The sequence below is a fragment of the Rutilus rutilus genome (genome assembly GCF_951802725.1).
Source record: "Rutilus rutilus genome assembly, chromosome: 2".
Taxonomy (NCBI): domain Eukaryota; kingdom Metazoa; phylum Chordata; class Actinopteri; order Cypriniformes; family Leuciscidae; genus Rutilus; species Rutilus rutilus.
The window spans coordinates 39,620,074-39,636,140 of NC_140210.1; the positions used below are offsets into that span (position 1 = coordinate 39,620,074).

At 36.4% G+C, this 16,067-nt stretch overlaps 1 protein-coding gene across 3 annotated transcripts in view; it reads right to left on the minus strand.

Moving 5' to 3' along the window:
* The window catches only part of sorcs1 (sortilin-related VPS10 domain containing receptor 1), a 210,874-nt gene that overhangs the window by 14,979 nt on the left and 179,828 nt on the right, over nt 1-16,067 (minus strand). For all 3 annotated transcript variants that reach the window (XR_014626496.1, XM_084402210.1, XM_084402211.1), the window contains exons 13-19: nt 14,591-14,682; nt 14,214-14,321; nt 12,667-12,784; nt 9,023-9,156; nt 5,165-5,278; nt 4,030-4,201; nt 914-1,100 (exon numbers count right to left, since the gene is read on the minus strand). Coding sequence is in view for 2 of the 3 variants with exons in the window: in XM_084402210.1 (XP_084258336.1) it covers nt 914-1,100; nt 4,030-4,201; nt 5,165-5,278; nt 9,023-9,156; nt 12,667-12,784; nt 14,214-14,321; nt 14,591-14,682 (925 nt within the window). In the remaining variant the exon portion in view is untranslated. The remainder of the gene's footprint in view (nt 1-913; nt 1,101-4,029; nt 4,202-5,164; nt 5,279-9,022; nt 9,157-12,666; nt 12,785-14,213; nt 14,322-14,590; nt 14,683-16,067) is intronic.

A 16,067-nucleotide genomic window follows, 5' to 3' on the forward strand; every position in this document is an offset into this window, starting at 1 on the left:
CAGAGAAATATGACCGAATACATTCCCAAAAATCCCGAAAATCCACCGAGATTCTGAAGTGCGCGTTCGATGGACACTTTTCTATCCCATGAGGCTACAGGAGAGGATTTATGAATGGCAGTGAAGTAACACAACTGACGCTGGTAGGTCACGTGACAATAGCAACATGGTGAATGTAGTACGTCCGAATTTCATTCATACAACCAATATTCATACTATATAGAACTTTTACTGTTTTTTACTCAAATGTAGTACCTACTCAGACAGTATGCAATTTGGGATGCACAGTGTATGTTTTATGTCATAGAGAATCACGAGACTTAGAATCAAATATTCCAAATAGTTGCAATAAAACCCCAAAACGTCTTTGATTGAAACTCTTGAATATCTTTTTAAGAATACATGCCACAAACCTCACAAACACCGCCAAATCTTCCACAGAAGTGCTCATTGTAGTCTATACTAATATATTGTAAATGGTTTTCTCTGCAGTATAAAATTGGTACATTGTGTAAAAGTAAATCTGTCATACTGAAAAGAATGAAGTCTTCATTCTACAGTTTTACAGCTGTTAATTATAAAGTTACACTAAGTAAAGTTCATCAGACCTGTATGATACTTTGCATCCTCAAGACCTTCATCGTACACTAAAGTGTCTCACGGCAATAACTAAGAGGGATGATTTTAATCTGTTGGTCCAGTTAGAGACTATGAGCTTGAAATCTAGATCGCTTAATGTGGAATGCAATATGACCAAGGCCAAATGAGATCTTTCTGGTCAATAAAACATAAATGAGTTCAGAGTGCTCAGACCCAGTAGGTCTTTAAAATACATTAAGGATATAAAAGTGGAATACGATATGGCTGTCTGTACTATGCATATTGTTACTCGCCCTCCCACGTCTTGGCTTACATGTAATGTGTAGGAAGAGGAGCACAGTTTCAGAGCCCAGACTGTTCTCCGCCGTGGCTGACACTCGGTAGATTCCCACATTCTTGTAGATGTGTTTAATGCCATCTTCAATAGAGCTCACGTTGGAGTAGGTGAAGGCGTTTCCATCACCGAAATCCACCGTGATGCTGGTTTTCGATCCATCACCCTGAGGAAAAAAGTAATAACATGAAACATCATTGAGTCTGGAAAAACAAAAAACAAAAAAACAAAAACAGCCGGGCTGGTTTTGCTGGCGAATCTCAAAAATGTTCTTTAATTAGAGGTCTTTCTGAGTTTTTTTATTTTATTTTTTAAGGCAGGAACCAAAACCTGTTCCTGACTATGACATTGCCAAAGCTCTGAGTACGATTCATTCAGCTGTCAGTTCCCTTTCAGTCGTCGACTGATTGGGATCACACTTAGGGAACCTGTCATCTTCGGGTATTGATAAAACGAGCCAATGCACACAATGGCGTGCGAGCTTTGCATCCACGCTCCGCCTCGCAGCGCTGGTATAAATACGGAAGTGGATGCACACACCACTTGTCTTTCGCTTTGGAGCCGATCGGTCTTCATGACGGTGTCTCTGAAGAGTGTTGATTCATTCAATGAGCGATTGTGTCGGTGCTTCTTCTGGAAGTCTCTCCTGGAGCTAGTGGTTCTACAACGCCAGTGCAGCGGTGGTCGAGAGCCTTCTGAGCTCTCAACTGCTGTTTTAACAGCATTCCTTTTTGTGTTTGTTTGTCTGACGGCCGGTTGAGGGCGAAGAAAGTATTTGCACACATCACGATGCAGTGGATGGAAAAAGTCCTGTCTTTAAAAACAGTTCTCCTGCTTGCTTGGCCTCTATCAAGAGGGTAGGGGACTTGCACGCATTTTTGGTCGACGAATCGTGCCTGGAATTTGAGCTAGTTAACTCTCACGTTATCTTGAGACCGTGGCCTGGATATGTGCCCAAGGTTCCTACCTCTCCCCTTAAAAGGGACCAGGTGGTGAACCTGCAAGTGCTGCCCCGGAGGAGGCAGACCCAGCCCTGGCTTTTCTCTGTCCTGTCCGCTCCTGCGGAGCCCGTGTCTTTCCCTTGGCAGAGCCCCCTCTGCCGTCACTGACTGGTGTGTCTACCCCCTGTTATAGGCTGGAGCCACCTCAGTGACATCCCATATGTTGTACTGCCCGGTAACGCCTAGTCCATATGTGTATCCTCCACATGTATACCTCCCTACGGGCAGGATGTGGCTTCCGCAGCGTATTCCTTTCTAACGAAAGGGCACGCTTTCCCAGTGTTAACAAGTCTGACTGAGTGGGTCTTGCAGAACAGCAGTGACTTCCCTGGCCTAAGCCCATGTCCTTTCTCCACCTCAATAATGCGGGGGGATCAGGAGGCTTTTGTCTAGGCACTGGAAGGTGGCAACACTAGTGCCGTTTTAATAGGGATCCCAATCAGTCGACACGTCGACTACGTCGAACGTGAGCAACTGTAAGGGAACGTCTCGGTTACGTATGTAACCCTCGTTCGCTGAAGGAGGGAACGGAGACGTAGTCCCGTCGCCACTATTGCTGGACAACCACTGACTCCAGGCTCCGCTCGGCGGCTCAGCGGAAAACAAGTGGTGCTTGCATCCACTTCTGTATGTATACCCGCAGAGCGTGGATGCAAAGCTCGCACACCAATGTGTGAATTGGCTCGTTTTTTCAATACTCGAAGATGACAGGCTCCCTAAGCGTGATCCCAATCAGTCGTCACGTCGACTACGTCTCCGTCCCCTCCTTCAGGGAACGAGGGATACATACGTAACCGAGACGTTCATCTGCTTTGGAGGGTGTCTTCGCTGCCCAGAGCGGAGATCTACCATGGGAAAACATTGCTCTTGTGCAGGCAAAATGCTCTCAAAGAAGTTCTCAAATCTCATACATAAAACATGCCTACTTTATGGTGAGGATGAGGGTTATCTCTGTTCTTTGGGGGTTATCAGTAGATTCAATATAACTTCACAAGTCAGTTTAAATTGTTTAATTGGAGTAAACACACTACCGTTCAAAAGTTTGGGGTCAGTAAGATTGAAAAAAGGGGGCATTTAAATATTTCCCCGCCATTGCCGGAAATTTCCATCATTTGTGAGAAAACGCTTCCCCGCCATTGACAGAATTTTCCAGCTTTCCGTGTTTTTACTGTTATACAGTAGGGGGCGTTATTACACATCTTCTGAAAGATTACTGAATCTCCCGATCAAAACACAGGTGAAGAAGCAGCAGAAACAAGCGATAGCATATGTAATCACATGCATATGTAAAATAACGCAATCACCAATATTCAAAAGCATATAAATCAAAACTGCCAAATGTTACTGAATGAAATGTCGATCCAGGATGAGGTCTAGGACTGTGAAAGATTTGGGGTTGTTGATGGACTCGATCTTCTCCATTTGTGTTTTGATCATCGTTCTAAATTCGATCCAGATGTAGTCTTTGACAAAAACATGATTTTCTCAGCTTTTTGATCAAAATGTTTATTTTTTTAATTTACCCATATTTAAGTGTTGATAAAAAATACATGAAACTAGAATAATTTTTTTTTTGTGAAACGGCCACGTCATGCGCATGCATATTACGTGTTCAGTCTATATGCGCATATTTTTTCTTTACAAAGTGACATCGCCACCTACTGGCCAGGAATGAATTATACAGCTTTTTTAATCATTTTCGCGGATCCGCGTGAATGGGTTGTTTTGACAACGTTGTCATCTGTATGCAAAAAATGCAAAAAAAGTACATCGTTGTCGTGTAAATGTACCCTAAACAGGACAGTGACAGTTTTAAACATGTTTCAAAATATTTCTTGAGCAGCACATCAGCATATTAGAACGATTTCTGAAGGATCATGTTACACTGAAGACTAGAGTAATGATACTGAAAATTCAACTTTGCATCCCAAAATATTTTAAAATAGAAAACAGTATTTCAAGGCAGAGGAAATAACAGTACCTGTGTTTTCTGTGCGCTAATAGGAGTTAGATGCTATTTGAAATATTTCAGCAAAAGAAATATATGATTTTGTCAGTGAAAAGCAGTGCAGGGAACACTGAATCTGTCTGTACCTCCTCCAGGAACACAAGTAAGGTGACGTTGCTGGCCAGAGTAGCTGTTAGCTTCCCTTCGCTGGTCACTAAGTGGAGGCCGCGGGGAGCCTGGCTAGGGCACAGCTGCCTACGAGGCGTGTACTGCTCCATCACCCCACCGGTGCAGTTGTTAGACACCACCTTTCTGTACCTGCACACACACATACGCATAAAACGCATTTCCATTAAAACCTATTCTCAAAACGATTAAATTAGTGTGCTTATCTGTGACAGTGAAAACACACAAAATGTCTAATGAGTCACACCAAAATCATTTGAGAATACAGATGCTGAATTTTTTTATTAAAAATCTCTCACACACACAAGCTTTCTAAGCGATCTAAAATCTGTATATATATATATATATATAAATTGTGTCATGTTAATTCTCACTACTGGGTACAAACATACAAGATATCTACTGTAAATGTACAGAGATGCTCTTCATCAATAATAAACAATTCATGAGTTGTTAAAAAAGCTAGTAATACAGCTTTAATATATTACATCAAAAATATTTATTGAAAAATAAAGTTTTTTAATTAATTAAATTCACTATAAAAATCTAAACTGACTTTTTTTTTTTTATGGAATATTGCAGTGTTTATAATAAATAATTTATTTGTGCGCCTCATTATTTTATTTTAAATTCAAGTGCCCTTGTAATCTTTTCTTCTCTGATGACGTGTTTACTGGCGAGAGGGCGGGATCAACCTGTCACCCGCATAAGATCGACCAATAGCAAACCAAAACCATCCAATCAGTTCCTGAGGAATAGAATCATGTCCCGCCCTACATTTGTTCTTGTTCAAGAAGTTGTTTTACTCAGATATACATAACAATAGTGAAGAAAAGATTACTACAACATCCGTTTAATGCCGAACATATCCAATTATGTAAATATATATAACCCCTAATTGATCATTTTCTGCTCCTAGATACAATACAAGTGAGGTCTGATCAGAAAAGCAGCACAAATTAATTCACATAAAAATGAATTAGACATATTCCTGGAACAACATTACCATCAACCAGTCATTATTGATCCAGGAACATGTTCAGCATGTGTAAATCACTTTAAATGGTAAGATGCATGCGTCTCCCAAGATCTCACCCAGTGCTGTTGAGGAATGTGTGTTCTGTGATACAGGTCCGAGACATGGAGGACGGGGGGAACCAGAATGCTGGAGTACATTTCCCATCAGTCTTTCTCTCGAAACCATAATCACTGTAACAAAAAACAAAAAAAAAAACACTTGGTTAGAACACTGGGACCAGTCCTCCATTTATTGTTTCTAGGATCATTGACTTCTAATTACTAATAGGTAATTTTAACAATTTTAAAAACAACTAGGAGAATTAGCACTGTAAGATCCCATGAAGGAACTAAGGTTCAAGTGCTTTCATCACCAGGACTCAATTATAATATTTCATTGCAGTGCTTGAACCTACAACCTTTCAGTCACTAAACCCAGATCTCAAACCGCTAAGATAAAATCCCACTGGTCTCTCATTCATCATTACTGGAGAAGGCCATCATAACATTTGTCTTTCATAACTCACAGACTAATAAAAAAAAAAAAATCATTATAAAAATTATAATGAGAAATAATATTGAATTTAATACAAGAGGTAAGAATGCTATAATCACCCAGCTATGATTAATTCGACTTAATACTTTTCACCATTATGTGGAATTAGTTAAATTAGCTGTATTAGTAGGCTACATGTTATATGAGTACCTACATTATAATGATTGAAATGGAATAAATAATGAATATTTTAATTATAATATATTTACCAAGGGGGGAAATAATTCTGACCAGCACAATTCTGACCAGCACTATAGTGATGGTCAGAATTATTTGCCCCCTTGGTAAATATGATCAAAGATGAGTTTAGATAACACCTGACAAGAGATCAGAGATCATTCCTTCTTACAGAATCTCTCCAGATCCTTCAGATTCCCAGATCCATGTTGGCGCTTGCCATTGCAGATGCTTGGTTTTGTGCTCAGTGACCCATTTTTGTTTTGATTTTGATTTTGTTTGTTTTTGGATCACTGTCCTGTTGAAAGATCCAACCATGGCCCATTATAAGATTTCTAGCAGAGGCTGTCAGGTTTTGATTTTTTATCTGTTGGTATTTGATCGAATCCATGATGCCATGTATCTGAACAAGATGTCCAGGGCCTCTGGCAGAAAATTAGGCCCACAGCATTCTTCATTCAAATCTAAACCTGACAGCCTGTGATAGAAATCTGATAATGGGCCATGGCTGGATCTTCCAACAGGACAGTGATCCAAAATCAAAACAAAAATGGGTCACTGAGCACAAAACCAAGCATCTGCAATGGCCATCCCAGTCCCTGACCTGAACCCTATAGAAAATGAGTGGGCGGAACTGAAGAGAAGAAGCGTCTACATGAATTTGGGAATCTGAAGGATCTGGAGAGATTCTGTATGGAGGAATGGTCTCTGATCTCTTGTCAGGTGTTCTCCAAACTCATCAGGCATTAGGAGAAGACTCAGAGCTGTTATCTTGGAAAAAGGAGGTTACAAAAAGTATTTAATAAAAGTGGGAAAATAATTGTTCCCAATGTGTTTTGGAGAAAAACATTTATTTCATAATTTCTTTTTTTTTTTTTTTTTTTTGCCAGTTCAAGCACTAGCATCTGTTATTCATGTCAACATTTAATAACTAATAATCTAGAGATTAAATGAACATATGTTTGAATTCAACGGCATAACAATTTTTGACAGCAGAAGAAAAAGTGCTTGCATCCAAAAATAATTAACACCTACATTTTCAACATTTTTAGACCTAACCGTCAGACAACAAAAGCCAAAGTTGTTTGTCCAACAATGCAACTCAACACCCCAATCAAGAAAACAAATTACACTAATTACCGCAAGTTCCACAGATGCAGCCAGCTTGTGTTGGTAAACGCACAGCGTTTCACTCCCTGATTAACAACTTCACACTTGTTCCGCGCGGCCTCGAGGGGCCTGCAAATTTGGAACTTTCCAGAACGGCGACATTAATAACTTTGATAATTCAGGGGGAAATGAGGGTAGAGGCCACATTTACATGACGAGGAGGAGTGTCAGGAATACAAATGGAGGGTTTAAGCCACAAAGCGTGAGGCGTGAAATCCTACAGAAGAAAGGGTGGTGGTGACAGATGGGACAGTACCACTGAGGGACTATGTATTTTCAAGAAGAAACACGTCAATTTCCATCTATCGCTGTTTTTACGCAGCTTGACCGGTTTCCACATACTGTAGCAAAAATCTTCTCTTCTGCAATGCTAATCTGATGAGGACTAGCCACAACTATTCCTTTATTCTGTTTTGCTTGAGTCTTGACAAAATACTGGCTACAATGCAAAATTAAAATTGGTCAACATTTCTCTTTCATTGCTCCGCAGACTTAATGGAGATTTCAGCAATGATTCATTTAAAGTCCCCCCTGTGGTGAAAATCAAGCTTTTAATGTTGTTTATATGTCTATGTTGTGTTTTTAATATGCTTTTAAGACAAACCATGTGCAAATTCATAAGTCATAAGTCATAAGTATTTTCTCCTTAAAACTGCAGTGAACCAAAGACAGTCTCAAAAACGCGGTTTGAAATCGCTGGTGTTTCTGACGTCACAAACTAACTTGTAACCAATCAGGTCAACGTGTGATCGTCAACGAGTGGATCTCTGAGCTGGTGTGAGTGCGTGGAGGCGGGGCTAATTTGCATATTCATAAAACCACGTATACTAAATGAGGCAAGGGTGTAGAGTTACATTCAAGCTATTTTAAGGCATGAAGACATTTTTTTCAAGGAAAAAAACTTTTAAATATGTCATTTTGGTGATCAAAGATGATATTTTTTAGAGATACAATTATTGACTACAGGGGAACTTTAAGTATTAACTTTGTCTCAGATCCTTCTCCTAAAATTCTGACTGTTGACATGCACTACTGTTCAAAAGTTTTGAGTCAGTAATATTTTTTTTTTTAAAGGTTTTTGAAAGTCTCTTCCTTAGCTTACAAAGGCTGCATTTATTTGAAGAAGAAAAAAACGAATAATATTGTGAACAATTATTACAGTTTAAAATAACTTTTTTATTTGAATCTATTTTAAAACATAATTTATTCCTGTGATGCAAAGCTGAATATTCAGCATTATTACACCAGTCTTCAGTGTCACGTCTTCAGTGAAGTATCATATTCTTCAGAAATCATTCTAATATGCTGAGATTTTGACATCTTACATCTCCCTCTCTCTGTAATCTTATTATATATATTTTTTTTTTTTTCTGTTTATATATGGACAGTTTTCATGGCATCTGTCTGTATATAGTTCAGTGAGCTTTGATATGTTTATGGTATGATAAAAATATTGATCACAAAAAAAAGAAATCATTCTAATATGCTGATTAACTGCTCAAGAAACATTTCTTATTATTATCATTGTTGAAAATGTTTGTGAAAACAGGGTTTTCACGGTTATTTGATTAATAAAACTAGAAAAAGATAATTTATTTGAAATATAAATCTTTTGTAACATTGTAAATGTCTTTACTGTCATATTTGATCAGTTGAATGTGTCCTTGTTGAATTAAAATATCATTTTTATTATTATTATCTTACTGAGCAAGTATCTGCTACAGCAAAGCAGCTCAATATGTTTTAGACATTCGTACGTATTTTACGAGGTGGCTAATTCGTACGAATTCATACGACCTCACTCGTACGAATTTGTACGATTTTTGCTAAATCGCACATATTTTACGAGTTGCCCAATTCGTATGAATTCGTACGAATTACCTACCCCTGACCCCGCCCCTAAACCTAAGCATCACTGGGGTTTAGACAAATCGTACGAATTCGTACGAGTGAGGTCGTACGAATTAGCCACCTTTTCCTAATTCGTACGAATTCGTTTTATAACACAGAAGAAAAAACATTTGTTTGCTTACCATTCAAAGTCCGACTCAGTGCAGTCACACGGCTCGGAAATCATCGTGACAGAGTAGGTTTTACCCATAACACACCTTGCTATGGCCTTCAGCTTTCGGTAGACTCTTTTGACTCCCATGAGGCAGCGTTCACCCTGCAAGGAGGATTTCAACAACATATACATATAGTACATGCCTACACATACACACACACATTTTCTACAATAAAATTGGCATACAGCGTTCTCACATGAATAATTCATAACAATGAAGCATGTGTGTATCACCCTGAATTTAGAAAAAAAAAGAGAAACTGGAAAGAAGACGAGAGAAAATAGGAAGAGAGAAAAAAAATGTTTCCACTCATTGTACTACGTTGTTCCATATTTCATATCTCACATCCAAACTCTGCAGAGTTCATTTTGTGAAAGGTTTCAGGGTATTATATCACTCACATTTCTGCTATCCAAATAGTACAGTTTTATTTCAGGCATCGGATTTGTATGAAAGCTTTCTGCCACAACATAATCTAAAAAATAAATATATAAAAAGATAATTGTGACTTTATCTCACAATTAAGATTTGTCCTTTTTTCCTCAGAAATGAGAGACATATAGTCGCAATTCTACGGAGCCCCTAAAGGGTCCTTTGCAAAAAAATAAATATACAGACTTTCACGTGCTCACGAGAAACATATCTAGTGCTCACGAGAAACTATCGTGTGCTCTCGAAAATAAAAATATACAGACTTCCACCTCGTGAGCACATGAAAGTCTGTATATTTTTATTTTTGCAAAAAGTCCCTTTAGGGGCTCCATACAATTCTGAGAATAAAAGACGTGAAAAAAATTGCAGGATATAAACTTGCAATTGTGATTAATAAACTCTGAATTGTGGGTCACACACTCACAATTCTGAGAAAAATAAGTCAGAAATGTGGGATATAAACCTGCAATTGAGAGAAAATCTTCGCAATTCTGACATTATTTCTCGCAATTGTGGCATTTTTTTAAATCAAAACTGTGATATAAACACAATTGAGAGTTATAAAGTCTTAATTGTGAGATATAAACTCGCAATTCTGAAAAAAAAAGTTAATTGTTGGATATTAACTTGCATCTGCGAGTTGTGAAGTCAGAATTGTGAGATATAAACAGAGATTTTTTGTGAGAATTGTGAGGGTTTTTTTGTTGCAATTCTATCTTTATTTCTCGCAATTGTGATTTTTTTTCCCCCCTTTAGAATTGTGGGATATAAACAAGCAATTGTGAGAATTTTTTTTGTGCAATTTTGACTAATTCTTGCAATTCTGACTCTTTTTTTCTCTCAGAATTGTGAGACAAAAACTCACATTTGCAAGTATTAAAGTCCGAATTGTGGGATAGAGAAAAAAAAAGATTTTTTTTTTTTAACTTTTTTATTCTCTGGCAGAAACAACCTTCCGATTTCCATATTTGGATACGAGACAAACATAAATTACTTAATTGGAGAAACTGAGAGATGAAACCATGCTCATGACCTGGGTCTGTGGTGGAGTAGTGAGTTTGATGTGTCAATTAAACTCGAGGTTCTGTGGAGTGCGGACTGGATCGACTTCATCCCTAGAGCTTCCGAACAAATTTTTTTTGGGGGCGCGGACTGATGGGCCAGTGAACCCAAGGAGTCAGTCCTAGAGCTCCTCCTGTCCGATTTTAGGGAAAAATCGGGTCTATTGGAGACGTCAAATAGATTTTTTTAAAAGATCACCACAGACACAATAAAATCCACATGGGATAATCTCACAGTATAACAAGCAGCTGTACAAAATGATACACCAGTGTTTTGCCAGTTTATCTATTTTAATTATTTTTATAACTGTCTAAATTGTTAAAAGGTACCTGGGGGGGATTTACTCATGATGGTCAAAGGAAAACTGTGGTGACTAGTACGGGGATACTAGTCTGGTGGGTTTAGTTAATCCACGGTATTGGGAGAAACTCTGAGGGTCTGGATGATCAAATTTGTGAGCAAGTTGTGAGTGCTCACCTTTTTCAATTGAGGTGAAAATTGATCTCTCTAGAGTTAGAGACGTCTAGAATTATATAGGCGCGCCGAGGGAAAAACCACAGAAAAGACTGACCATCATGGGAAAATCTCAGAGTGTACGTCCAACTGACTGCACTGTACTCTTCCTTTTGATTCTAAACTGATCTCAAATGGCACTGAGAATTGGGTAAGAGAGAAACATAAACCACTTAATTGGGGAAATTGAAAGATGCAAAATAAGATACACCGGTGTTTTGCCAGATGAGAAGCTTATTCTATGTATCATCTTTGTACTACTTTAATTTAATTTTACTCTCATTCATTCCTTCCGTTTTAATTTCCCTTGCTTTTATTTTGTGCTTATTTTCTATGCAAAGCACTTTGAATTGCCATAGTGTGATATTTTAATTCCTTTCTATGTAAAGCATTTTGAATAACTGTTTTAATTTTTTAATAGTTCTGTTCTGGGCAAGAACTCCCTGCGTATCCATGCAGCCTAGCATGGATAAGAGCAGGGAGAGCACAATAACCCCCCTTGGGGCAAACAGAACAGAACCAATGAGAAAGTATTGCAGATATCATTAATGTCAATATTTCAATGTACAACGTAATTCGATCATTTAGTCTGATTCAAATGGGAATCAGAATACCAAATCCTGACTGGAAGAGAGGAGGAGCTGGGGATGGAGGAGGGTAATTCGCTCCTGAGAAACGCGATATAGCTGCTGATTATATATGTATACAGTGATAGGCGTCGTATTCCTATAGGTAGATGTGGATCAGCTGAGAGTCAGCTGATGCGAGCTTGACTAACGTGACCTGCCAGAACTAACGCTACGCTTGATTTATGTTATATGATCAGCAAATATTGGATTCAATCTTTTAGTCAACTTGTTTTCTTTCAATTAGGTTTTGCACTTCTTTTTTGGAAGAGACTTTGAGTTTTTGAGTGAAAAAAGCATAATTTCTGGACAATTTTGTCAATATTCAACAAAATATGGAAAGAAAATTGCACTGTTTATCACACTAGTGTGCTTTAATGTTTAACCAGGAGTTTGTTTTGAGCGAACCCTGGGAAAGCATGTCAGGACCAGTTAGAAAGGAATCTCATAAGATGTTCCAAACAACAAGAAGCCATTGCGACACGCTCTTTAGTTCGATCTAAATCTTTAGGACTCAACGGAGGGTTGATCACGGTGGAAAGACATGACAAAGCAGAAAGGTATCTGATCAAAACTTTACTCGGCTCCCTTAAATGTAAGGCTTGAGATGCATAATAGAAAGTGAGTTGAGGACATTAAGGACATTAAGATGGGAAGATTCGTTTAGGAGACCAAAGGAACTTGGAGAATTTTTTTTTGTACCTTTAATCAAATCTAACGTTTTTGTTGTTGTTGTTGTTGCTGTTGCATGAGACACACCTTCCAGCTTGCAAACTTTTAAAAGATCACATGAACTCCACATGAAAGATTTTTTTTATTATTTCCATTAATATGGTCATATTGCTTTAAATTATAAATCTGACAAAAGGTTTATGCTTAAAAAACCACCAGTCTAAGAAAGAGAGTAAACCTGATATATAGAACTATGTGTGAAACAAGAATGTAACCAAGTATTCAGATGATAAAATGATTTCTCACCTGGTCATGTAAATCCCACGGGACATAGTCAGACTCTATGCATCTTCTGTTAAAGATAGACCTGAAGTCTATCTTTACCAGCTGCCATTCTGAGCGGTGACTGACATGACCAAAGATCCTGCAAACAAAGGCAGAACTTCAGCCACTGTATGTCTGGCATATCCAAACTCTAATGATTAGAACCATGTAGAGCAGACAGGGAAAGGAAATGCTTAGCAATGTTATCCGAGTCAAACCACATCAGTGGAAACCTGCGTCAGACTGTCAACAAAAAGTCTGAAACTCACATCGAGAGAGCTTGACACTCAAGAACAGTGTGTGACACTTTTAGGGCCTGTCAGAAAGACAGCAGAAAGTATCTAGGAATATCCTACAACGGAAAAACTTCATGAAATAATACTCAAAATAATTTTAGGTTGAGCTGGATTCCGAGGATTATGACGTGAAATCAGAACTGGCACGATGGTTTTAAAGATTTCTCTTTTAAAATAGGTGATTTGATACTGGAAGGTCTATAAAAATATCACCTGATTTATCATTGCAAAGCATTTCATATTTACACATTTTAAACAATTTATTCTTGTGGAAGTAAAACAGGTACTTTTGAGAAAGTTTAAAATAGGAAATAAAGTCACACTGTGACATATATGTCACAAATATGAGAAAAGAAAGTAGAAATTGTGGGATTTAAAGTCTAAAGTAAAAAGTGTAAAGTTACAATTGTGAGATGTAAACAATAAAACTCGCTATTGTTAACAATATTATATTACATTATATTATATTATATTATATTATATTATATTATATTATATTATATTATATTATATTATATTATATTATATTATATTATATTATATTATATTATATTATATTATATTATATTATATTATATTACATATTTAGTGCTGGACAACGATTAATCGCATCCAAAATAAAAGTTTGTGTTTACATAATATATTACATTAAATTACATTAAATTATATTATATTATATTATATTATATTATATTATATTATATTATATTATATTATATTATATTATATTATATTATATTATATTATATTATATTATATTATATTATATTATATTATATTATATTATATTATATTTAGTGCTGGACAACGATTAATCGCATCCAAAATAAAAGTTTGTGTTTACATAATATGTGTGTGTTACCGACCGTGTATAATTATTTTGTATATATAAATACACACATATGCATTTATATATGTAAGAAATATTTGCATGTATAAACTGTATATATATATATATATATATATATATATATATATACACTGTATATATATATATATATATATATATATATATATATATTTATACATATTTTATATTATATATAAATATAAATATTTTATATATAAATAACACATTTTTCTTAAATATATACATGCATGTGTGTGTATTTATATATACAAAATAATTATACATTTGTTTATCACATGTTTGTATCACATATTTCATCAAGCACTATTTTCACATTCCAGAACAATCAAAATGTATTAGTCCTGAATATTCACAATACGTACGTCATAATGAGCGTCTCCTCGCCTGGTTCGCCCAAGACCCCGTCCACGAACAGGGGAGATGAAGTGAAACTGTATTTGTTCCACACTCTCCCCTCATCAAAGCTCAACCTGCATAGAAACCAGCAGCACACACCTGAAACTACGATACAGTTTAGAAAAGACTGCAACACAGCTGGCAAATAATTCAAACAGAACTTTACTGCACCTTTCCGACATTTAATCTAGATTACTAGACACAAGTATTACACAGTCTGCTGGGTTTAATGAGAATGTTCACACTTCCTTTGATTATGTGATTCAGCTTGGTGTGATTGCATTGACTCATCTTTTATGCACATATGCATGACATATTAATAATGATACTGGCATGGGATTACCAGAGGTGCCTGATGGGAAGGGGTGTGTGTCTAATAGCTACTAAAGCTCCGCCTTGGTCCAGATACAGAACACTGTACTCTTCGTCAAATATCTGAAACAGACATAGTTCAACTGTTAAACATAAAAAAAAAAAAAATAAAAAAAAAATGCATGTATGTGTGTTTGTGCCCTAGATGTCCAAAACAAATAAATAAATAAATAAAATACATAGTAAGTAAGTAAATACATTTAGAAATTGTATGCTCTTCCGTTAATTTTGATATTACCATTTCATACTGAAGGATTGCATAAATTATAAAAATGTATACAATGTAAAATTGTTATTTAGTTTTCGCACAGGGGTACGTTTTAAATAATGGTAATACTTTGGATTGAAAAGATGTTGCCATATTTATCATATCACCAGCATGCAAACTTCTAAAATGAAAAATAGGCAATTCATTCATAAATAATAAATAATATTATTTTAGGTGTTTCTTCATGGTTTTTTTCTTTCTCTAATTAAAACATTAAACAATTATAAAACACACAAACACACACGCACCTTTTTTCTTAGGAATGTTGTCTCAACTATTATAATAAATGTATAGTTTTTTTTTTTTGAGCCCTTAATAACATGTTCCATTCATTGATTTGATTGATTGATTAGCGAGTATTAGCAATCTGATTATTCAATTATGTTTTATGATATTAGTTTGTTTTTCCTCATTTAAAGCATTCTGTCCTATTCTATAAAATGACATGAACTGGTGATCATCTAAAACTTCACCCTCTTGTAATCTAATGCAAAAGCTAGTTCCATTCTTTTTGATTCCGTTGTGATAATCTTCTTACATACACTTTATAATATACTTAGACTAAAAATATACTTTAAAAAAAATACAGAGCTCCAAAAAATGCCTAAAACAAATGATCCCCTCCAGTCACCATTACAGAATTGCTAGTGGTTGCAAACATGTGCAAAACAAGTAATTGCCTTACAGAGCATAAAATCCTGCCAGATGCTAGGCTGACCTACTGCAGAGTTGAACCGAAATTGAAGCCCTCATTAGTATTTTCCATTTGTTTGCCCCAGAGCAGCGATAACTTCCCTGTATGTGCTGTGAATTCTTGCTGATATGAATTCCCGTTGAGTTTAGGCCTTGGGGCTTCAAGCATTTAGCAAGCGCTAGTCCGTTTAAGTGGAGAAAAACACCATCTGATTGGCTTAAGTACTTCACAGGCTAATTACGAGGCTAGTGTTTATGTTAGCGGGATACTGTGTGGGGTTTACTTTGTATTCCTTTGGCAGTGAACTCAATGGAAAAGTTAGATCAACCAAGCTACAAGCCACACTGGAGAAATTATAACCGAGAAACGCAGCTGACCCCTATTGCCCTGATCAACATAAATCTATAATAAATAAGGACTGCATATTTATGAAATCATTTTGAGTTGGCTGGTTTAGCGAACCGCTAAATTTAAATAAACAAACAA